The sequence below is a fragment of the Acomys minous genome (genome assembly GCF_964271855.1).
Source record: "Acomys minous genome assembly, chromosome: 2".
NCBI classification, from domain to species: domain Eukaryota; kingdom Metazoa; phylum Chordata; class Mammalia; order Rodentia; family Muridae; genus Acomys; species Acomys minous.
This window is the reverse complement of record NC_140484.1, coordinates 26,743,436-26,769,048: the sequence shown is the minus strand read 5'-3', so window position 1 is coordinate 26,769,048 and position 25,613 is coordinate 26,743,436. Positions and strand designations below refer to the sequence as shown.

Here is a 25,613-nt window from a genome sequence, read left to right as displayed (position 1 = left end):
ACTTACAACACACTTCCCTTTAGAATTTTTAATTTAGTGGAAAATTGCTCTGCCCTTCAGCAACTTTTAGTATATTAAGTCATTAATTATTCAAATATTCCTCTTGTTTCTAGGTGCTGCTGGGCACTATGGAAGGTGGGAAGGTACAACTACTGCCTTCTCCAGGGCGAGTTCATAGATTTTATTTTCATCTGGATATAAACACTCTGCAGCAGACCCCAAGCAAGCCTGATAGTTTGAGCTTGTAGGATGCAAATAGGCAAAAAAAAAAAAAAAAAAAAAAAAAATGCTTCCAGTGGAGAAGCCAGAGAGAAAATGGAAACTGTTGATCCTGACACATCAGTCTTATTTAACTTGATCAGTTAATTCTCCATTCAATCAACCCTTCCACATCCTTCTCCCCTTCCCCACCCACTCTTGCTGATGACCGTGAAGTCTGGCCTTTGACATTTCTTTCTGGTTCCCTGTATACTGAATGGACCCAGAAGATTTTTGTTTTTGTTTTTGTCCAAGATGTGAGATTAAGGTTAAAAAAAAAAAAAGACTTTGGGTTCTTGCAATGATTTTCTTTTAATACCATGAAATAAAACGGCTGGCTTTTGTGCTCTAAAGAGGGACAATGGTGGATCATAAAAATCAGAGGTAGTTTTAAAGTCAGCCTAGAGGTTAAAATTAAATACAGTAAAAACACTCTTGTTACATGGACTATCTTACACTTTCAAAAATGTCCACAGTCACATAACCGGCATTATGAATAGTATGGAGAATTTCAGTCTTTGTCCTACATTCTCTCATGCTCCTCTGTAGTTAATTCCCTCCCTGTGATCATTTGTCACTATATGTTTTCTTTACTAGAAAGTCATATAAGCAGACTTCAAATCTGACTCCATCCATCTATTAATGCTTCTGCAATTCACTTTTTTTTATTACTGAGTAACTTTTCATTTATCTATGAACAATAATGTTTTACCTACTTCTAGGTAATGAATATTTGGGTTATTTCTAGTTTGGGGAAATTATTAATAAAGCTAGGATTGTAATTGAAAAATGGTTTTGGTGTGAGTGTGCTCATTTCTAAGAGTGCATTCTTTGGTATACATGGTAAGCACATATTTAACTTTACAAGAAGGTGCAACTTATTTTTCAGGGAAGGTGTGACATCTTGCCTTTACGCAACAACACCCCAGTTTTCAGCTCCTTCACATCTGTTTCAGAATTTGCTGTGCTCAAAAAATTTAAATATGAGGCATTTTTTTCCAGTGAGTAATAGTCTTTTAATAAAGTTTTAAGTTGTGGGCCCCTAATGGCCAATGATTTTTAGTGTTTTGTGTGTGTGTGTGTGTGTGTGTGTGTGTGTGCGCGCACACATGCATGTGCACATGTGCTTACTTCTAATCATCCCTCTTTATATGTGGTAAACAACATAAAACTCACTCCCAGGTACAGCCATTGGGAAACACTAATCCACGTCCTTATCTCCTTTTTAAAACCCTTTTACTAACATTTAAAAATTATATTTTTGTTATTTAAAACAATTTTAAATATGTTTTGATTATATTCTTCCCCTACTCAAAGCCCTTTCAGATCTTCTTCCCTCCCTACTGATCCAACTTCACGTTCTTTCTCAAAAAACAAACAAAAACCGAAACAACAACGAACTACCCCAAACCAAGAAAAAAATAAAACAACACATAAACAAACGAAAATGAAAAAAAAAACCCCACCAAACTGTAACCAAAGAAAAACATGCACAAAAAACCCTGTGGAATCTATTTCTATGTGGATCAGCTATTTCTGAACATGTGGCCTCCCCCACAATGGTTGATAGACCCAATGTGGTGTCTGGGTCTTCCATAGTGGGGATGTCACTTAAATAGAACCATTTGAGATATACACTTTCTGACTGGTTTCTTCTCTTTATCATGATGCTTTTAGGGTTTGTCCATGAGGTTGATCTATCAGTAGTTTGTCAATTTGTATGTCTGAACTATATTCCAGTGTATGGATATGCTACATTCCATCATTTAAAGTTTAGCTGTTTTGAATACGACTGCCAAAAATACCTGCATACATTCAGTTGACTCTTGAGTTTGCAACTCACTTTGAGTAGAAGGACATGGTCACAATTTACATCTATGTTTAATTTATTAAAGTACCACACATCCGGCTTTTGTTTTGTTTTTGTTTTTCTCAAGACAGGATTTCCCTGTGTAGCCTTGGCTATCATGGACTGGCTTTGTAGACCAGGCTGGCCTTGAACTCACAGAGATTGCCTGCCTCTGCCTCTCCCAGTGCTGGGGATTACCAGCATGTGCTACCACACCGGGCTTGTTTCTTTAAGTAGTTGAGCCAGTGAATGTTTCTTACCAAAAAAGTACAAGCATTTAACTTCTCCATATCCTCCCAACTGTGCATTGTTTGTATTAAAATAAAATTATAGCCATTCTCAATGAAAATCATTATTTTATATAATAAATGTATGCTAATAAATTCATAGCACCAATGGTTGTAAATTCATTGCTTATCTCACTGTTGTCTTGCTATTTACTTGCCCATGTATCCATCAGTATTTCTTTGGCATCATGTCAATACAAATCCCAGCAACCTTTTCTCTCAGTTTATCTTTTTTCTTTTATTTTCCTTTACAGATTATTACAGTTTTATGTTATGAGTATTTTGCCTGCACGCACATGTGTGCACTGTGTGTGTGCCTGGTATGTGTAGAGGCCAGAAGAGTGTGTCAGAGCCCCTAGAACTGGAGCGTGGATGGTGATGAGCTGCCACAAGGGTGAAGGGAATTGAACCAGGGTCATCTGGAAGATCAACCTATCTATGCTCTTATCTGATGAGCCATCTCTCTAGTCCCTTTTCACTCTCTTGATAATCCTTGAATGTATAAAGGCTAGTTTCAATTCTTAAGGAGTTAAAATTATGTATATATATATATAGTGTGTATGTGTGTGTGTCTCTGTGTGTGTTATCTACAAAACAACTGCCAAATATAAGGCCATAAAGACTTACCCTGTGTTTTTTCTAGGAATTTTATGTTGTAGTTTGTGCTCTCTGTTTTGTGTTGACTTTGGTATGCTGTATGAAGTAGAAGCCAGCTTCACACTCTCATCCATGGAGGTGCAGTTGTTCTGGTGGCCATGCTGGTAAGGCTACTTTTTTCTCCATTTAATGGACTTTGGAACATTGTCAGAAATCAGCTGATCACATGTGGGTTTGCTTTGGGACTCTCCCTTGTGTTGTGTCAGTCACGCCCATCCTTATGTCAGCCCCACATTGAACTGATAACTACAACTTTGTAGTAGTTTCGAAACTGAAAAGTGCGAGTCTTCCAATTTAGCTCTTCTTTTAAAAGATTGCTTTGGGCTATTTAGGGAACACTTGGAATTGTGTATGAAAAAAATCTTGAATCAGTTTTCTAAATATAATATTATTTCATTTTCAGGTGTGTGTGTGTGTGTGTGTGTGTGTGTGTGTGTGTGTGTGTGTGTGTGTGTATAAATCTGTGGCTTCACACATGTAAGTACAATGCTGGTGGAGTCCAGAGGCATTAGATCCCCTGAAGTTGGAATTACAAGTGGTTGTGTGCTACCAGATTGGGGTCCTCTGCAAAAGCACCGCCCACTCTTCACCTCTGAACCATCCTTCCAGTCTCTTGAATTGGGTTTTTCATTTCTGCACTGGCAATTGGAATCTGGACAGAGAAAGCAGTGGGCATATAAGCATCACTTTGTGTAGTGTGTAGTGCCTCTTAGGGCACTTTTGGCATCTTTTGGTTTGCTTAGGCCATTGCTTCTTTTCAACAATGTATATAATTCTTTTGTAAAATTCTCTTGACCCCACGATTAAATGAGAATATCTTAGTTAGTGTTGTGTTCTTCAAGTCTTTTGTCTACTTTTAAGCAACTGAACCATTTGTGTTTTTTAAAATTATTATTGATTTGTGAGGATTCCATATACATTTGGGATACTAATCTTTTATCAGATATGTGATTTCCTAATATTTTCTTTTATTCTGCTGTTGTCTTTTAATTTTCATTATGGTGCCTTTCAAATATGTTGTTTTTAATGTTCATTAGATACAATTTATTAATTTCTTTTTAAATGGTTTGTGCTTTTTCCATTCTATCTACAAAAGCTTATGAAACCCAGGGTCATGTATATTTTCCCCTATGTTTTCAGTAAGAGATTTTATAGTTTAATGCTGTATGTTTAGGTCTCTGGTCCATTTTTGGCTCATCCTTGAGAGGATGTGAAACATGGGCTCTGAGCCTAAAGTGAAGTGCCCCAGTTTCTGTTTCACTGCTCACTGGTTACGTCACCACAGGCACAATCTGCATCAGGAACCTGAGCTTCCTCATTTAAAGCAGAGATAATATTTACTTCATGATATCAGGACTGATGCTAGCATCAGATGGGAACAGTATATGAGGGACTGTCTAAAGACAGAGTATAAATGCTAATGATCAGAACTCAAAAATCACTGGAAGTCAAAGAGGGTAAAAAAGGACTAGTTTTTAAGTAGAGATATATTTGAATTTCATTTTTTTCTGTTGTTTATTTATTTGTTTGTTTTGTTTTACTTCCTAACTATAATGGTCCTGAAGATCTCCAATCCTAGCCCACTTCTAGGGAAGACTATAAGCCTCTTAGAGCAGGTAGAGAACAGAGTGAGTTACAAACAGATCTCTGTTGAGTTAGATCAAGTATGGGATTAAAAAAATGGGAAGAGAGGGGAAGAGGAATGGAGGGGGGAGGGAGGAGAAAGGTATGGAAGAGAGAGAGAGAGAGAGAGAGAGAGAGAGAGAGAGAGAGAGAGAGAGAGAGAGAGAAGTATTGGACATGGTCTATCATGGTAGAAGAAGACCTATAACATATGATGATAGTAAGGAAAAGGTGAAATGAGGAGTTGGAAGGCTTTAATGCGACCTCTGCTTTAGACTCTGACTGTGGCAGTAGGTCACTGTGGCATAGCAGTAGCCTCGCCTGAGGACAGGGACAGACTGTACCTGAGCTGAACATCCACACAGCTCAGGACAACCAACCAGAGCACCGGATAAAGCATTTCTGTACAGTCTCGTCCCATCGGACTTTCCTGCCAAACAAAACAACTGACTCTTCCTCGAGCGCACCTTTAACTCTGGAGATGTCTGTGTAATTGTTGGAACCCTGTGCTACCACCATGGCCTCTAACACTCAGCTAAAATGGTATGTTTCAAGAAGCCGTTCTTATGGTTTCTTTCTCCAGTCTGCTCTGTGCTTCCAGACAGCACTCTCCCACAGCTTTTGCATCATACTGTATTTCACCATGACTATATCATAGTGGTCACCCTTTCTGATTGACTATATGGAAACTCCCTAAAGGATGAGAGATGTCTCAGAATCTAGGCCCATACCCATGTAATAGCATCCACTATCCAGCATTAATACTGGGTTCAGATGAATATGTATATATGTAATATATGACATTTTCTTCTCATTAGATATTTAAAACATTTCCTATCAAGTACTACCATTTAAAATAATTTAGTTATTTTGAGTAAGTGTGATGATGACTAAATGGCAGGGTGAGTCCCAGTAGTGCCGGAGAAAAAAAATGACTTCATTAAATGTACATGCGTTCAAACATTTAATAGTTCATACATTATGGAATTTTGTGAAAAGAGATATTTAACTGTATAAAATTCAATTAAACTGTGACTGTGTGTTTCTAAATCAAGGGTAAGAGTTCTCAGAATGTTACCACAGCACACTCTGTCCTAAGGAACTGAAGTAAGTGGCCAGTTACATGGAAGACGATGCAATGGAATGTTTAAAAATGACACTTGCCAGGCTTCCTGTTGCTGCTAGATTGGATCATGCCACAGTCCATCTCTCCCAATATACACTAAAAAAAAAAAATCTATGAACTTATGGTGAATACACAAGAGTGGTTTGTGGCAATATTTTCTATTAGGTAATGTTAATTCATGTCGCAAATGTGTTAAATTACAAACAGCAAGAAATGTACTAGTTAGTTTAGGAGAGTTCCAAAAAGCAGGGAAGTTTTCAAGCTTAAAAAAAAAAAGACAAGCTAATTATGACAGCAGTCTATTGCGATGTCCTAGTCAGATGCTGTCCAACAGTCCCTTATAGGCTGGGGCTAAATGGCAAAGCCTCTGGCACCAAGTCAGTTCTAAAACATCCCATTTTGCAACTACTTATGTATATGCAATGAGAAGAGAGAAATTCTCAAAAGAGAAAAGATTTTAAAAAATAAAAGGAGAAGTGGGATGTACTGAGAGGCAATCAAGAAGCTGTAGTAAAGGCTCCATTTCCAAAGCCTCTCCGTGGCACCTCCTTCTGCCCTCACTACCTGAAGTCAGTGGTGATGGAAAAGTTGCTCTGTGCAGTGTCTGCACTATACGTTCCATGGTGTTCCCCATGTTCAGTCTACCCATAGCTCTACAGGGTGGGTTGAGATGTTGTTTTCACCTATGAGGACTCTGATGTTTAGAGTTGCAATCTTGTTGCCGAAAGGCTCATACAGAACCCAGATAAGGACCTGTCACTGAGTTTGGAGTTTCAAGATTATAATTGTAACACATTATTAAGAATCCAGTAATCATAAAACACATTGTAGAAGAAAAGTTACAATACAGGTGACAGGATAATTAAAAGAATGTGATTTTATTATGAAGAGAAACACATACTATGCTTTGATAAATAAAACTGACAGCTATCATTCAAAGCACTTATACTAGGAAGCCACGTATTCACATCTGGGGTGTGCACTAGCTAGTGTGTCTTTCAGGGCAGAGAGATTTAAATTGCTTCCAGAACTAGCATATGAGTTACTCTAAAACAGCTGGGTAAAGATTAGTTATAAGTTTCACTTAAAAATTTAATAAAGTTAGCAAGTTGGCAATCTACTTCATTTAAAAAGATCAAATGACATTTTTTATTGTTTCTAAAATACCAAACACAATGTCTAATTTCAGAGACTTAACCCAACAGATGATAGGCTGAGCATTCACAGGCTTGGAATGTGTGATAGATTGGATCTTAAATGTCCTCCAAAGATCCAGGATCGAGCCTCAGGATGGAGGTGCTTAGGTGACCAGAGATGTGCTGTTGAAGAGGGCTATGGGTCCCCAGCACCTTCCTCCTTTTTCACTGTGCTCTCCTCGACTGAATGCTTATGTTCCGACACACACTTCCATCATGACATGCTGTTTGCCCTGGATCCAAGACAGTAAAGCTAAGCAATCCTGCACTGGACTCTCCACAGCTGTAAAAGGTAACCTTTTCTCCTTATAAGTTGACTATGTGTGGTATTGTTGTAAACATGAAAAGCTGACATACCGAAAAACCCAGTCTAGTTGAAAAGTGGATGTAGCTAGTCAAGGTAACTTACAACTCTGAAGGAAAACAGCCCTCATGAGATGAAACCACCTTGCATTTTTAACCTACTAAAAAGAAGAAAATGAAGATAACAATAGAAAATGCATATGAAAGAGAAAGAAAAAAAATCCCCACAACACCAATTGCTTTTTGCTAGTATAGTCTTGAAATTAGATGTGATCACCTACCAGAAATTATCTTCATGAGAGGATAAATGTAATTCTGTGCACTCAGCCTTGGCTTTTCCAAATGAAAATCTGTAAGGAAAATTCTAGCATTGCATTAGTTTAGATTTTCCTTTTTTTTTTTCTCCCCTGTACTTCTTCTAATACAGTGTTTTTCTTTTTTAAAAATTGAAACAGGTAAATACTTCCTTGTCTGAGGAGACAAAAGAACGGTGTCAAAATAAGGAATGCGAATGAAGGGTGAGGAAAAGACAAAAGAAGACAAAGCCTACTCAAGGGTACCAACAGGAAATCCAAGCGATCTTATACAAGTGATGTCTTAGTTAGAGTTTCTACTGCAGAGACGAAATGTCATGACCAAAAAGCAATTTGGGGAGAAGATGGTTATTTGTCTTTCTCTTCCAAATTTAGTCCATCATCGAAGGAAGCAGGGATTGGAACTCAAGCAGGGCAGGAATTTGGAGGCAGGAGGCCGTGGGGGATGCTGTTTACTGGCTTGCTCAGCCTGCTTCATTACAGAAACCAGGACCATCTACCCATGGGTGGTCCCTCCTAAATAGGCTGAGCCCACCCACGTAAATCATAATCGATAAAGTGCCCCACAGGCTTGCCTATATCTCGGTCTTATCGAAGCATTTTCTCAGCGGAAGCTCCCTCCTCTCTGATGACTCTAGCTTGTGTCAAGCTGACATAAAACTAGCCAGGACAAGTGGTATCTGCAAGAGCTGAAAGGATGCTTCTAAAGGTTTTGCTCACGTTGGATTATATGTGTCCTTCAAGGTTCTACCAGAGACTGGTGAAGTCCGGGCTTGTTTAGAACATCTTTTAATTGCTGGATTATATTTCTCTGACTGCAAGGTTATATTGAAGACTAAGTCTTGAAGACCTCTTGATTTATGCAGATAATAGTGGTGTATTTGCAGTAGTTGTTCCTAACACTGGTTTCAGGAAGATTTTAGGCTGTTTATAAAACCTCATAACTGTATACAGCATTTGTAGTCATGTGCATATACAATTTTTTACTTGTATACAAAGTAATAGGATTCATTATGTCATTTTAATATATATATGAAATGATATAATATATTTTCATATTTATCTATGTGCTTCAAGCATATAAACTTAGGGGCTATTCTCACTGAAACCACACAATTCCTTCCCCATTATCCTTCCTCATTTTATTTGCCACCTTTTGCTTGTTTCCTTAATTCCCTCAAATACTGAGTATTCTGCTACCATGTGTCCTTTAATATTTTTCTTTTTTTCCTCTCTCCTGCCTATAACTGAAGTTCTTTTCTTCTTTCACAGTTTCCTTCCTAATCTCTCCACCTTTCTCTCTCACTGACACACATATACTGTTAGATCCATAGTCCACATATGAGACAAAACATAATAGCCTTTCTAAGTCTGGATTCTTTCTTTTTCTGAATTATTTTTTTCCATTCTAGGATAAACTTCTGTTAGATTATAGCAACAGTGATTGCTTTGCTGTTACTTACATTTTTTTTGTTTTATTTCTTGAGATTATAATCATCACATCCCTCTCTTCCCTTTCTTCTCTCCAAAGCATTCATTTACCCTCTTTTCTTTGCTCTTTTTCAAATTCATGGTCTCATTTTCACTAATTGTTATTACATAATAAACATGTTTGCTTAAACATGAGCTGAACAAGGATGACACCAATAGACATGCTAATGTGGATGACGTAAAGCTCATGAGGCATCAATGCTATACAAGGAACTAGAGGCAACTAAGGAATTCTGAGAGCTGGAGAAACAGTTTTTGTCAGGTAAGAGAATTCCAGTTTGTTATTTAGCACTAAATGGTCATCCCTGAAGACATACACATGCAAGTAACATTATACATATTGAGCATATTGTATCAATATATTTTATTACATTTTAAAAATTATTATTTAAAATACCCATACAAGAGGTTTTAATCATACTCTTTCTTCTCCAAATAATCTCAGATTCTTTAATCTTACCCAACTTCATGTTCTTTTTCTCTCTCCCCCCAAAATTAAAAAGACAATACTCCTCAAACAAGGATAGTAACAGAAACCCAAAACAAAAACTAAAAATTCAAACAATGGCAAACCATAGCAAAAAGAAAGTACATAAAAACATGATGCCCATTTGTCAACTACTGGGCTTCAGGAAGAGTTGGTCGACTATTCTTGAAGATGAGGCCCTCAGTATGGTTGAGGTATCCATGTCACTCGACTGAATAAGAATTATTTTCCCTCCCCCAGCAGGAGTCAAATGTAAACTTCCTCTTGATTGGGGTGGGTCTTTGTGCCCACTTTCCCTTTTCCATGCTGGGATTCTGTCTGGCTGAAGTTTGTACAGGTCTTGCGCATACAGCCATGGTTTCCGTGGGCTCATATGTGCATCAATCCTTTAGTGTCTGGAAGATGTCTTCTTGGAGTCATCCACCCATCTGCTCTGGCACTTGCTAGCTTTCTGCCTCCTCTTCTCCTTGAGGAGAAAGGTGTGAAACAGACAATCAATCCATTTATGGCTTAGTGTTCCAAAGTCTTTCACTCATGCATACTGTCTAGTTATGGGTCTCTGTGGTAATTCCCATGGACTATAAGAAAAACTTCTCTGATGAGGGTTGAATGAGGCACTGATTCTCTCTGTGTATAGCAATATATCATTAGGAGCTGTTTTATTTTATGTTCTTTTAGAAGAATAGTAGTAGTTGGTTTTCCCTTAGGGCCTATCACCTACTTAGTCTCAGGTTCTTGATCTCATTTAAGTGTGCTTTTCATCTCATGGAATAGGCCTCAAATCCAATGAAAACATATGTTTGGTTACTGTTGTAACATTTGTGGCTCGATTGCTCCAGTGTATCTTGCAGGCAGGTCAGTATTGTAGGTCAAAGGCTGGGAGATACTGATGATTACCTTTCTCCTCTGACAGCATGCTGAGTACCTTCCAGTACCATGAATGCCTTCATTATGGGTGAAGGTTCCAGTTGGGCATCAGCTCAATATTTTTTGTGTTCAGTGATGGAGTTTGATGGTGGATTCAGCAATATGGTCTTCCTGTCATGTTGTAAAAGATAATCAATTATATTGACAGTAACTTGTGATGTTTGGGTGACCTATGGGACTCCTTTTGCCAACAAGTCAACAAGATGTAACCCATTCCTGGTATCAGCGATTTCACTTGGTAGTATATAATTCAGAGTTAAGTTACTGTCTCCGCTATTTTAAATTTCTTTCATATGATGTTAGCCTTTTGCCTTCTTTTCCTAAGAATGTCATGATTTCTCTTTATGACTGAACAAAATTACACGGTGTATATGTGTATATGTGTCAAATTTTTGTTATTCATTCAACTGTTGATAGACATCTATGCTCACTCTTTTTTTTTTTTTTAGCAGTATCAATAATGCAGCAGTAAACATGGTTGTGCGAGTATTTCTGTAGTATTCTGTCATTTTCCTTTTTTCCAGGAGCTTCCACACTGCCTTCCATAGTGGCTACACCGGTTTACATCTCCCCACCCCCAGCGGTGTATAGTGGTTCATCTTTCCCCACAATCTCACCAGGACCTGTCATTTGCTTCCTTAATGACAGCCATGCTGACTTGGGTGAAGCAATTGCCAGGCAGTTTTAATTTGTGTTTTCTTGATGGCTAAGGATGTTAAGACACTTTTTCAAATATTAGCTGCCATCTGCATTTCTTTTTTGGAGAACTGTCTGTTCAGTTAAGTTGCTCATTTGCTGATTGGTGTTTAATTTTGAGGTTCCTTGTAGATTATATCTATTAACTCTCTGTCAGATGTATAGCTAGAAAAAGATGTTTTCTCGATCCTGTCAGTCATCCCTTTGAGCTGGTGGTCACTTTCTCTTCTGTGCAGAGGTGGTGCCACCTCTGAGTAAGAAACTAAGTGACTAAAGACAGCTCTACTGAGAACTAATTTGACTGTGCAGACTTAACAGGCTAGTTCATTCATTTATTTTGCCAAAGGTGCTAGTGTGAAAAATAACTACCTTTCTCTGCTCTAAAACTCTTCGCCTGATTTTTTTGGTGCTTGAGGATTTTTAAAAACAAGTGGTGGTGCACACTTTTAATTTCAGCACTTGGGAGGCAGAGGCAGGCAGATCTCAGAGTTTGAAGTCATCCTGGTCTACAGAGTGAGTTCCAAGACAGTCAGGTCTGTACAGAGAAATCTTGTCGTGAAAAACCAAAATACCACTACTATCACTGCTACTATTACTCAACTTGTGAGTGCCCAAAGAAAAATGGCAGGAAAAGCCACTAATATATATTTTTTTAAAGCAAGGCAAGATGGAGAAAATTATAGTTACAACTCAACACCGATCAGTTAGCAGCAATAGCTTGGGGAGTCTCCAAGGCACACCCTGAAACAATGGAAGGCAGAGGACCACTGTGAACAGCAGGGTCAGCCATATTACTGCATGTCTTGTGTCAGGTTATGTGGAAAGCCATTGTCAGTGTGTCAATTGGAAGAACCAACTTGTTCCACAATCCTTATTGAAATGCTATATGGACCAAATTACATTAACTGGATAAACATTTAGATTATGGAGAGGAAATGGTTCTAAAATGGAAGAACTGAGAACCATTTAAAAAAAATCTGCTACTGCTTTCTTAAGTCAGACTCAGGCCCAACAATTGAGGAATTTTATCCAAACCCTCAATGAGAAGCATAGATGCAGCTGCCAAGTTGTTCACACACATTTTTCCCTCCATTTGCAGCACCCACAAAAATGTACCACTATGTTGTTTAAGACAAAATTCAATTTAGAGTCTTAGAGCCCTCAGCAGATATTAGTCTCTATGGTTTCAGAGCAGAAACTGGTGACATTGTAGGCATTCCTTGGGGCATAGGCGGGTGACAAGTTCACCCTCTTCCTGCCTTTGTGGATACGCAGGAGATGGCACCGGGCATGGAGAACAACAGAAAAATGAGAAACTGTGCTCCAAATACAAATAACCCCCAATTTCTTTAAGATAGTAGTTGGAGCATTAAAGTGTTGATGCTTTCCCTTGAGGTTTTATGTGGGATCGTAGAGGGATCGATCTGCAAGGGACTCAGAGGACAGAGGATGTGATGGACAGAGACAAAGCCCTTACCAAAGATGCTCACATCCTAATCTTTTGAATCTGTGAATGTTAGTTGCTCAGAAGGGAAGAATACTCACTAGATGAACCTACAGCCCACCGTGCCACCCATGGGAGGGTAAGGAAGTTACTTAATTTTCCTGTTTTATTAATAGCTGAGTAGTACTCCATTGTGTAAATATATCAGTTTCTTTATTCATTTTTCAGTTGAGGGACATCTAGGTTGTTTCCCAATTCTGGGTATTACAAATAAGGCTGCTATGAACATAGTTGAGCAAATGTCCTTGTTGGATGGTGGAGCATCTTTTGATTGTATGCCCAGGAGTGGTGCTATAGCTGGGTCATGAGGTAGAACTAGTCCCAGTTTTCTGAGACAGCGCCAGATTGATTTCCAAAGTGATTGTACAAGTTTGCACTCCCACTAGCAATAGAGGAGTGTTCCCTTTTCTCCACATCCTTGCCAGCATGTGCTGTCACTTGAGCTTTTTATCTTAGCCATTCTGATGGGTGTAAGATGGAATCTCAGAGTCGTTTTGATTTGCATTTCCTTGATGACTAAGGACACTGAGCATTTCTTTAAGTGTTTTTTGGCCATTTGATATTTCTCTGTTGAGAATTCTCTGTTTAATTCTGAGCCTCATTTTTTAATTGGCTTATTTGGTTTGGAGGTATTTAATTTCTTGAGTTCTTTATATATTTTGGATATTAGCCCTTTGTCAGATGTAGGGTTGGTGAAAATCATTTCCCAGTCTGTAGGCTGTCATTTTGTTCTGTTGACAGTGTCCTTTGTCTTTCAGTTTCATGAGGTCCCATTTATTAATTGTTGATCTTAGAGCCTGGGCTGTTGGCATTTTGTTCAGGAAGTTGTCTCCTGTGCCAATAAGCTCAAGGCTTTTCCCCACTTTATCTTCTAACAGATTTAGTGTGTCTGGTTTTATGTTGAGATCTTTAATCCACTTGGACTTTGGTTTTGTGCAGGGTGATAAATACGGGTCTATTTGCATATTCTTATGAGCACTTCTTAAAGTAAACGTGATGGAGTGGACATGGTTTGTGGATGTCTTCCAAGGGTTCATGTTGCTGGGAGCTAGGTTCTCTGTGTAGCAGCAGCTAGATGTTGAAAGATGGAGCCCAGTGGGAACTGCCTTGGTTGTTGGGGATAGTTGTAGTTATCAGACTCTGGACTGCTTCTTAAGAGTCAGTTGTCATAGCACAGCTCTTCCAACTCTGGCTTCGTGGTTCACCATGCAATTTGTCATGCTTGCCCTACCCTTGCTACTGTAAGGCACCATGAGGTGACCTAGCCAGTGGGGCTGTCACTGGTGCCAGTGCCATGCTGCTTGGACTTTTAGCTTTCAAATCCATGAGTTAATAAAATTGATGAATCTAAGTTGACACATCCTATCTCCCTATTATTATTGTTAATCTTCCATTGTCTTGATTTAGAATTGCCTAAGAGATGTGTCTTTGGGTATGCCTATGGAGGTTTTACCAGAGAGGTATAATTGAGCAGAGGAGACACATCTTAAATGTGGGTAGACCTTTTACAGGGGCTGAGGTTCTAGGCTGTATAGCAGGGGGTAAGGAGACACTGGTCTGAGCATCATTTTTCATCTCTTTTTGTGCTTCCTAACTTCAGGAACAATTTGACTACTTGCCTTACGATCCTGTAGCCATACCTACCGTGCCATGATGGACCATAATCCCCTAAAACATAATCCCATTCCCCACATTGCTGTTATTTACTTAGGCTGCTTTTATATTGGTATTTTGTCAGAGCAGCAAGGAAAACAAAACACCTCAAGTCTATAACTTATATTAGGATTCATTTTTAATGTTGTAAATCCTATGGATTAGGACAGATGTATAATGTAATTCACTATTATAGAGTCAAAATATTTTCAGCGCCGTAAAAATCTTTGCTAGCCTTGCCAGTCTTCTCTCCTTTCATTCTAGTTTTCTAACAACAACAACAACAACAACAACAACAACAACAACAACAACAACCACAACCACCACCACAACAACAACAACACCCTACTAAGCTGCCTACTTATGCCTCTACTTGTTTGGACTTCACCAGTCATTAGTGGGAGTTACAACGCTCTGTCCCTTACTAGAATTCCACGCTATATGCTTTTGCATTTGGGCTAGTCATCTACTTTTGACATTAAGTACGACCATGCCTTTGAGTTGCAGAGCTTTGAACCCATCTGCTCCACCTCTGTTTAGCACTTAGTGTCAAGACGCAGTTACAGTGCCATGAAAGAAGAGGAAGAAAAGAAACTAATGGAGAGAAAGTATTGATGTTTGGGGCAGAGATTCTAGCTCTATCTTCTATCAAATCTTTCATAATATAAAGGTGTGCAGGGCTCTAACTTTTTGTTTTTCAGAGAAAGAAGAGGAATGAGATGGTGTGTGAAGAACAGAAAGAAGAGAAGAGAGGAGAGACAAAGAAAAGGAAGCCAGGGTGGGCCCTGGTCTAGATGGAGCACTGCCTCTGCTTCTCTGTCTTTTGTGGCTTTCGTTCACATTATTCTTCTTATCAGTCTAAAGCTGTATTGTAGCCACGTTCACAAGGCCACTTGTACCAAGATGGCAAATCCTAGAGCGCACACTTCTCCACCAAATTCCAAAGGTTCAGATGGACCTTTGCAAAGCACTGTTTGAGAAGATTAGCTGAAAGCAGGTAAAGTGTCTTACATTGCTTTACCTTCATTGGCCATTCCTTTTTCTACTGTAGATAGATAGGTTCAAGGTTTACCACAAATGACCATGTTATTCTTCGTAGACTGGCGTTCATGACCCTAGAGAAGTATGCAAACAGTAGGCAACACAGGCCTTAAAGCCTGTCTCCTTTCAGGCTTTGCAGCCAATGTAGCGACTCTGTCTACAGAGTTATAAATGCAATGAAATGATTTCAACATCCACATAGCAACGAAACCATTGCTAGAGTTTGGATATACACTGGGTTCAACATAATCCTTTGATGACAATTTGTGATATTGTACAACTTTGAATAGGTTGTTTTATGATTGCAGCTAGGCTAATTTTATACTATATAAAATTGAAAAAATGAGTACATTTAAAAACTATTTTTTAGTCTATTAGTAAATTGTTTATGACAAAAGCACATACACAAACTTCACCATCTACAGTTCTTTTAAAGGAGTATTTTATATAGACAAAATGACTTATGTACGATACACCCAGTTTCAAATTATAACAAGATTCTTTTCCCTGACTTCTTTTTCAAGTCAAGGTAAAATTGAGACAAATATCATTTAGAGGCATTAGCTGTTGAGATTTTTCAATGCTTTTAAAAGGAAAGAGCAAAGTCTTTTAAAGTGACTACGACATGCTTAAGTAAATATTTCCTCCAGAGGTTCACTGTGTAATTTAACTTGAGAAGATATGGGTAAACACAGACCTGCTGTAATATTTTAGTGGGTAATTTACTATTTCCTCTGATTTGGAAAGCCCTTTAAAACATACAAGAATCTGCTGAGATTTCCCATAACAGCACTTTTCCTGAAGGCTTTACAGCTTGGATAACCCATACTGCTCACAAATGTGTTAATCAATAGGCTCAGCACCCTTAGGGGAGAAAACTCCCGTCTTTGGGGCTTTTCGTCTTCACTCTATCAGACCTTTTCTTCGCTGACCCCCAAGTGACTTCACAACTGAGTTTACACATCCAGAGATGTTTCCATGAACAGGATTCCAACTCTAGTAAAAGTGTGTGTGTGTGTGTTTAGGTCAAGATTTGCTCTGTATTAAGAGCTTTAAAGTAGCCTGGGAGAACCATAAGCAGGGTTATCTTCCCCGGGAAGGCAGCTCAGCTCAGTGTTCTAGAGTTACTCACGAAAGACCTCTGCTGTCACCACTCAAACTGAAGTAGAAACTCAATAAAAAGAAAACCACGGTAACTAAATACGCACACAGTGTTAACGAGATACACTGCAAAGCTCCGGGCAGTTGAAGTGGTTACCATACAGCCGCAGAGGGAAACAGCTGCCCTTGGATATGTCACTTGTCCTGCCTGTGTAAGAAGCCCCAGAATTTCAGGCTGTGTTGGGATGTGGACAAAACTGGTAAAAGTGACATGAACATCTCATTGAGGAATAGCATGACAATGACACCTATAGAAATTACACATGCGTGGGACGAGCCCATATGAGTTTCAAAGATTCCATCACTCATTTCTTCTAGAGAACAGCAGAGGGTACAGTGATGTCAGTGCTACCAGCCGACTCAGAAGATGCTATGTTTTGCCACTATGTCCTCTGGTTACCTGTGAATATCTCCACTTCTGGCATTTGGTAGCCACTGGCTGAGGCAAACCTGGCAGAATGTTTTCCAGTTGCTGGGTGATTAAGTCCTGCACATCCTCCTCACTGTGCTCCAAGTGTGTAATTCCAAATGGGACGGTGGTGTGGATCACCAGGGATGGACCGAATTTCGATGACTCTGCAGTGTGAGAGGAACAGGAAGCTACATCTTAAAGTGGGGAACCCAGGAACATAGCCCAGAGCTGAAATCCAAAGCTCAAGAGTGATCATAGTAATCAGGCAGTAATGGAGGAAAAACAGAGACTAATGTCTCCGATGTACCTTAGGCTGTTTCTGAGCCAGCTTCAGCTCTCCTGGAGAGGAAGGTGGCTGAAAATGTGCTTTAGAGGAACAAGTCATGTGTTCTTGTTAAGGAACTGAAAGGGACAATAAGGACCCTTAATAACTATTGTCCTGGGTACAGTTAAATTTCTTAGTATTTCTCTTATTATTAAGTTGTAAGCCTTTAATATTATATATATTTATCCTGTTTTGTTAAGTTCTGAGAATTAAATAGATGTTCAGAAAGATATTTATGTTAGAAAGGTTGCAAAATATTTTACTACAACTATAACAATTCTACACTATGCTTAGCACCTTGGAAAAATTATCTTGTTGAAATCAGAATATTCCTCTAATACTATTTCTTATGTCTTTTGTGTTTATGTGAGATAAGTCTTGTTATGTAGCCCAAGATAGCCTTAAACTTGAGATCATCTCCTTCACCCTCCTAAGTGGCAACAGTATAGTGTGCCTCTAGACTTCTTTATCTTTCAGTTGACAACAGAAATAAAAGTATGTTCTATCTGCAACTCCTCATTTTTATTTGTCACTGAATTTATTTTTTTCTGTTTTTTCATGATTACAAAAAATGAGTGCCAGGTTGTGTCTTTCATTATTTGGAAGAACATAAAGAAATCAATAAAGTATGATGTGGAAGGCATTTAGGCAACTAAGCCATTAGGAAATACAACCTTGGAAAAACATGAAAATATATTTGGTTTAAATAATATTGAAGAGAAAGCTATAAAGAATATAGTCATGTATATAGCAAGGCACTGATGAGTTGGCAGCTTAAATCTAAAATGTTTCTAATTTTGTATTATAAAATGTCATACTATATGAGGTATATTGATTCAATTCTACATACAAAATTAAATATTGGATGGCATTAGCATATTCCCAGTTAGCCTCTCTACATTTTAGAGATTTAAAAAAAATCACAATAAGCTTGTACCTACCTAGGCTTATAATATAGCTCAAATAAGATATAAAGTAGATGCTTTCTAGAACTAAATTCAGGATGAAGAGAATTAATAAATCAGCTAAAAGGACAACACTCCTAGGTGTTGCTCAAATTAAAGCTATGAGTTATTTTTAATGAAAGAACTATTGTACTTAGCTCAAGGAAGCCTGGTTTATGAATTTTAAAAATAAACACAACGGCATAGTCTCAAAATGCTACAAGCCTTTGAGAGCACAGTCAGTGTCTGCACATACCCTCACTTGTATCACACGTATGAAGTTGGGATAGGAATGGAAACACTGTGCCCGAAATGTCATGGTGAATCAGGTTGTCCACTGCTCACCTCACCATGAGAGGAACATCCTAGCTAAGGCACAGAGGCAACATCCCTGGGATGCTGAGTCTCTAACCTGTGAGTGCACACTTCACTGGCACTGGACAAAGATGCATTGGTGCGAAACTGCCAGTCCTTTCAGGGAATGCTTGCACAGCGAGACATCCTCTGCATCCTGCTGCCTTGCGGTGTGATGGAAGCCAGCTGCGAACCTCTAGTCACTGTTCTTTGCTTCCTGCTGCAGATGCAACGTGGCCAGCTGCTTACAGTCCTGCCGCCCAGAGTCTCCCACCATGATGGACTGCGCCCGGAACTGTGAGTCAAGATCACCCCTTCCTCACTTGAGATCATTTGCTAGGGTGTTTTATCACAGCAACAGGAAAAGTACCTATGATGGCAGGCATTATTTATGTGTCAGTTAATAAATTTATTATCTGTCCGTCACAGTGAAGGGGTGCAATGTCATCCTCCATCTATATGTGGTACCAGATCCTCCTAGAGACAGAAAGTTACCTCATCAGTTCTGTGAAGCAGGAGGCTAGAGCTCTGCTTGCCATCACTGGCAGGCTTTAAAGGGACATGGATGCTAGATATGTTCTGAGCATCAGGAGGCACTCTTTTCCAGTCACTAAGACTAGCAATGGTGCCTGACAAGTATCGCCCAGTTACAATAGCCATCTCCTCCTAAGACAGCAGTACAAAGAGGAGTCCTAAGACTGAACTGAAATGGCTCTTGCATAATCATGAGAAACAGAGAACAACCTGATTGCTTTTTATTCCTGGAATTGAACAAAATTTGAGAATTCATATTAAAATTTAGAGTAAAGAAGAAGTTTAAGAGAAAATGACTCCAACCTCAAAACTAAAAGCCCCTTTGCGAAGCTAAAGTGAAAAAGAAAATACGAAGAGTCAACTAGAGTTTAAACACAACCAAGATTTGGAAACAGAAAAGTTAAAAAAAAAGTCACAAATATGTTATTAGGGTTTAGGGTTAAAGAGGAGACAAGAGATGGCACTGGAGGAAATGACAAAATATTGCATGTTTTCTTTTTATGCAGATGGTAGACATGAGTATACACACATATATGTATAAGTTACTAGAATGCATAAAAGGAGTTTCATGGGGGTAAGAGAAAGGACTAGCAAGAATGGAGGAGAAAGGACAGGGGAAAGCAATGACATGGCATACATACATACATACATACATACATACATATATACATACATATATACATACATACACACATACATATATACATACATAAATACATACATACATATGTGTGTGTGTATGTATGTCTATGACACTATCATGATGAGACCTTTATTTTATTAATTAAACTAAAAAGTTAACAAAAGAAGCAAAGTTGGTCCTAAATTGTTTTGGGAAAAGGTGACCTAGATGATGTATTAAAATCTGTCAAGTGGCCGCATGTATTGTTTAGCCTCTCAAATGCTACACCTGATTTTTAATATAACTGTTTAGATGTTGAATTACCTTTTGTGTATGTATGTGTTTGTGCCCCTGAGGTCATACATGAACATGTGCGGTCAAAAGGCAATTTTGATTGTTGGTCTTCAGACGTCTTCTTTTTCTTTTTCTATTTTTTTAAGGTTTGGTAGACAGAAGCATTCAATATCAATAGGTAAGACTAAGAATAATACTAGAGAACTGAGAAAAAATATTTTTTGATAGCAAAATGTAGTTCTGCTTATAATTCTAATTGCTAATTCTGCACAAAAGAAAGAATTGTCTTGCAAAAGTGATAAAACAACCAACCAACCAACCAACCACCACCACCAACAACAACAACAAAAACCAAACAACCCACACCTTTAGTTTTTCAGTAGTAGGCTACTGTTACAGAGAGTTTGAACAAAGTGATCTCTGGGTTAAGTCTCCCGATGCTTCTAAAGGTACCTAGGAGCACTGGTGAGTGAGAGTGCCTCCAATTTCCTGTTTAGAAGGGTTTTAATTGAATGAGGGTTAGGAGATTTGAGTGTCTGGATATTTATAAAAACACATGAGAAAAAGACAGAGATCAGTGCCAGCCAGGAAGGCAGGAAAAACAACCAAAAACCCTCCCTGTATACAACTGTGTCACGGAATTTCAAGGTTGCCACCTTCAGCAGGACTTAGCTTGCCCAGGACTGAAGGCTGCTTGCCACCCGTGACCCACAATGACACAATTCAAGTTGTGAATCTGGTAAGGAGCCTGGGTCTGTTTAGCAAACCCCCTGTCAGAGTTGTAAGGGTAGCTGCTAGTGTCTTGTTCAAAGAAAACGACAGTCTCAACCACCGCACTGGAGTTCAGTGATCCAAGTCTCGCTCTAAGTAAGGTTTTTATCTCATAAGCAGTATCTGCCTTCTTGATTTTTAGAAGTCCTGCCATCCGCTAGATGACTGTAACTCCTTTTCTTCTCATAAAACACTGTATGTGTTACCTGCCTTCACCTTCCTGTCTCTGTCTCCCATCTTGTCAGTGATGGGACTACAGGCATGTGCCACAGCACTCAGATTTTAAGGAGGTCTTAGGCATCCAAAAGCAGTCCTTATGCTTGTACCACAAGTGGTTTGCCCGTAAGTCTTCTCCTTTGAATTAACATTTTACATTAGTATAATATCATTAACTTCGAGAGTCTCATCAACTAAATTCTGACAACAATTGACTGCTTGACCAATCTATGAGAGAAATGTGTAATGGTATATTTGCCAATTTCTCCTGTCATTAGAAATGTTTTTTTTCTTTGTATTGATGTTACACTACTAGTTTCCTGATATTTGAACATTTTAATAACATATTTTGAAACTTTTAAGTATCTAGAATTGTTTTTGTGTTGAAATCTTATTTTTTTTCTTTATATTTGATGTTTTTCAGTATTGGTTGCTTTTGAAAATCGTAAAAAGATGATCTTTTTGTTATACATATTTTACTTTTTGTGTGTGTGGTGTGAGGGTATGTGTTAGCATGGGCGCGGTGTGAACATGAGTGGGTGTGCGTGTGGAGACAAAATGGGTGACATCAGGAGTCTCCTTCAATCACTCTGCATCTTAGCTGTTGAGACAGGGCCTGCCTTTAAACCTGAAACTCATCAGGTGGTTAGCTGGACTAGGCAGCAAGCCCCCAGGATCCAGCTGTCCCCACCTCCCCAGCAATACAGATAATGGTGTCTGTGGATGTGCCCAGAACCTGATGTGGAGGCTGGGGCTGTGATCTCACCTCCTCCTATTTGTGTAGCAAGCTTCTTTTGTTCCCCAACTGAAGTGCTTTCTCTATCTCCTTTTATTCTATTTCCCCCAGTTTGGAAGTTTACATGTTTATTTATAACTGCAAAAGATATTTGTACACTTAAATATTCACATTATCTTTAATGTCAAAAGCAAGTTAACATCTTTATCCTTTCCTAATAATATCAAAATCTCAAAAATACTTCAGCTCAGCTCTGATGTATGCGTTCCTACCACTCAGGATTAATTCTACTCTGCACTGTTGGATCAGATACATCCAGGCTTCCTTCTTGGATATCAGCTCTCCCCACTGTGCCTGTTTCCTCTCTCCAAGCGTCTTATTTTAAGGCTTCTGAAATGATGGCACCCTGGAGGTGGTTACTCTCAGGTTTTGATTTCACAGAAGGATCATAGCCCTCATTTGTGACATATAAGTTTTGTTGTTACACTACAGTAAATTCAGAGTGTGGCCACTATGTTTTCAAAGATGTGATTTCAATGTAGGTTAGCATCTAGAAATCAATCCTTAATTTGACTTTGGGTCATTGCAGGTAATATGGCCTTGGTGTTTTGAAGTTTTATTTGGATCTCCTGAACTTTACATTTTGTTTACATTTTTTATAAACACACGCGTGATTTTCAGAATACAAGGACTCAGCTTTCTCAGTAGCCCTGGAAACTGTTCATTCTGCTTCTCCCAGTTTTCTCTCTCTGGGCTGCATATATGCCTCTCGTGGGAATCCAACTACACAGGATTGAGAGCCTCATCCCATTCTTATATCTTCATTCCATTTTAAACGTTTCCTATTTTGATCTCGCCATTGTAAAGTTCTAAACACATTCTGTTTCTCATTTGTTTATCAGTTCACCATTTCCCACATATCTCTGTTTAATTTCATGTTTCACTTGTCCTTCGGATTTCAAGCTCACATGATTTCTTATTGGAAAAAGTTTTATTTGGGTTCTCTTGAATTTCCATGATCAATTTGCCAGTCTTTTTTTCCTCAAGCATACTACCAGTGCTCTCTCATTTTTAAGGCATATTCTATAGGGTGGTAGATTATTATTACATTTCAGGCTTTATAAAATTGGCTATGATTTTTTTTAAAATTTAGAGTTACTAGTGATCAAGGTGGTATGAACTTTGTGTGTGTTTTTAATGTACATATATACATATATATTTCCCTATATATTTACATATTATACACACACATTCACACACACACACAAACACACACACACACACACACACACACACACACACACATACACACACACACACACACACATACACACACCATTTTGGAGAAGGTTCCTAGGAATTTTATCTTGCATTTTTTAAAAACCTGATTTTAAAGTGTTCCTCCCCAGATCTTCTTTTATTTCTGCTAGATACCTGTCGGTAATATAGCCTATGACCACTTTAACTAGATTTATGCAGTATTCTGGCAGAATGAATTCTGGCACCAAATCTACCTCAGGGTAGATCTGTGGTTTTGGCATCTCAGGGGAGATGTGTTCTTTTTTCTTTTTTCTTTTCCTGTTATTTTCCATTCTACTTGAAGACAGGCACACATCTCAGCTGTGTTTTTCTGACAGACAGGATATATCAGACATAGAGAAACTCTTAAAGGCATAAAAGTGGAGGACTTAAGCTAGATGCTTTTAAATCATAAAATAAAGAGTACAATTGTTCTTGAAAATAAAACATATCAAAGCCCATTCAAGCAAAAAGTAAATGAATGCCAACCAAGAAACACAAAGGAAACTGAAAACAGTCAATAAACTAATTGAAAGAAAACCCTGATGCCAACCTCAGGACCTGGTTGTTCTACTTGTGATTTCTTTCAAATGATCAAACTATTATAAGGTGATTTTACATACATACACACAGACACACAGACACACAGACACACAGACACACAGACACACAGATACAGGTACGTATACCAAAATACAGACCATTCCTCCATATAATTATAGAAAACATTCATGATCTTCAGCAACCGTACTTATTTTAAAAAGTCATCACTGGGCCAAAGGTGGCCCAGCACTCAGGGGGCTGAAGCAGAAAGACTGGAAGCCCAAGGCCAGCCCAAGCGACTCAATGAGACTTTGCTTCTCATTAAGAAAAAAGATGCTGACTGTACTGTGCAGTGACAGAGCACTTGCCTAGCATGAGTGAGCTCACCGATACTGAACAAATTCCATCAAGACCCACACAGATTTCCCAATGACTTATCTACTATATCATGTTAATAGGTACAATTAGGTAAAGTGCAATGATCTCAATTTATATTATAGATGTCTATTGTCACATAATATAAATTTATGGGAAATAAAAGATAGCATGTAAAAAGGAGATCTTCTCCCAATGAGGTAGAATTTTGTTTATTGTTTTAATTGAATTTTAAAATGAAATAATGTAGACTCTTCTAGCAACATTAAAAATAAAGATTCTTCACAATAGAATACTATTCAGTTATTAAAAATAGCTGAAATTTTGAAATCTGCAGGCAAGTGGATGGAACTGGAAAAGATCATCCTGAGTGAGATAACCCAGACCCAGAAAGACACACATGGTATATACTCACTCATAAGTGGATATTAGCCACACAATACAGGATAACTACACTACAACACAGAGACTGAACCATCAAACAAAGACCATGTATGATGTGGACCTAGACCCACTGCTCAGATGTAGTAGCACAGTGTCCTTGTGGATCCCACGCGTGGAGAGTAGGAACTACTTTGGACATGCTCTCTGGCCACCGAACTTTGATCATTTCCCTCTGGCAAGAAGGCCTTGCCAGGCTACAGAGGAAGAGGTTACAGGTACTACAGGTAAGACTTGATAGGCTGAGGTCAGATGTTAGGGGAAGAGGGCTCCTCTTTTTGATTACTAAGGGAGGGAGGGAGAGGAGGTAGAGGAGGGAGGGGGGATCGGGAGGGAATGAGGGAGAGGGATACAATTAGGATATGAAGAATTTAAACTGCAGAACAAGCAGGTAACTTATATTGCCAATCCCACTAAATGGCAATAGCTCTGAGGCTGGCTGAGACATGACTGTCTAGGCATAGACAATCCTTCTTGTTGGGTAGAGAACCCCTGTGAATTATTATTAGATGCCATTCTTCATATGGCATGAATGAAGATTTAGAGATGTCTCTTTTTCTGCTCATACAAAGGGCAGAAAACCAGCCTTAATTGTTCTGTGCATCATGCATACTTTATACACTTATAATTTTAGGACTGTATAAGGCTTCTGAGAAATTATATGTTTTCAGAACAAAAGAACCAGACACTGACATTGGATGAGACATGGCAGGATGCATTCCTCCCAGCATGCTGGACACCGGCATCCTATATTCTTCATGTTCCAGCACCAAGTGCTTCAGTTGCTGTTCCTCATGAGAATAAAACAGCTCCCAGGACACTTTCAAAAAGAGCTTCCAATACCAATTGGTCCAGAATTTCAGACTGGACTCTAATTAAGCCTGGACTTTTTCAACATTTAGAAACTGGACCACAAATGTGATTCCTAGCTTGTTTAACCATTTCCCCAATTTTATTTGGGCCCCTACTAGGTATTACTCATCCAAAATCAGCCAGAAGAGACCTTAAGAGAATGATGCCCCATTTTCTTTAAGGAGGGTCAGGTAGGTTTTTGGTTGCATTCTTGGGTTTTAGAAGGTTATTATCAATGGGAGTTGGTTGAAAGTATTATTGGTCTTATTTATAAAAAAAACCAATGTTAGATCCAGCAATGGCTCTCTTTGCTCTTATCTTA

At 38.7% G+C, this 25,613-nt stretch overlaps 1 protein-coding gene and 1 long non-coding RNA gene across 3 annotated transcripts in view; one reads left to right on the top strand and one right to left on the bottom strand.

Moving 5' to 3' along the window:
- Positions 1–16,956, top strand: part of LOC311592196 — a 75,917-nt gene extending 58,961 nt beyond the window's left edge. The window contains exon 4 of the long non-coding RNA XR_014777334.1: positions 15,073–16,956. This is a non-coding gene — a long non-coding RNA (uncharacterized lncRNA). The remainder of the gene's footprint in view (positions 1–15,072) is intronic.
- Positions 1–25,613, bottom strand: part of RNLS (renalase, FAD dependent amine oxidase) — a 269,436-nt gene that overhangs the window by 9,757 nt on the left and 234,066 nt on the right. Inside the window, exons 6-7 of one of the 2 annotated variants that reach the window (XM_084772255.1) lie at positions 16,974–17,149; positions 7,581–7,649 (exon numbers count right to left, since the gene is read on the bottom strand). In XM_084772255.1, coding sequence (XP_084628381.1) covers positions 7,623–7,649; positions 16,974–17,149 — 203 coding nt within the window. In that variant the 3' untranslated portion in view covers positions 7,581–7,622. The remainder of the gene's footprint in view (positions 1–7,580; positions 7,650–16,973; positions 17,150–25,613) is intronic. The other variant, XM_084772254.1, reaches the window with a different exon arrangement.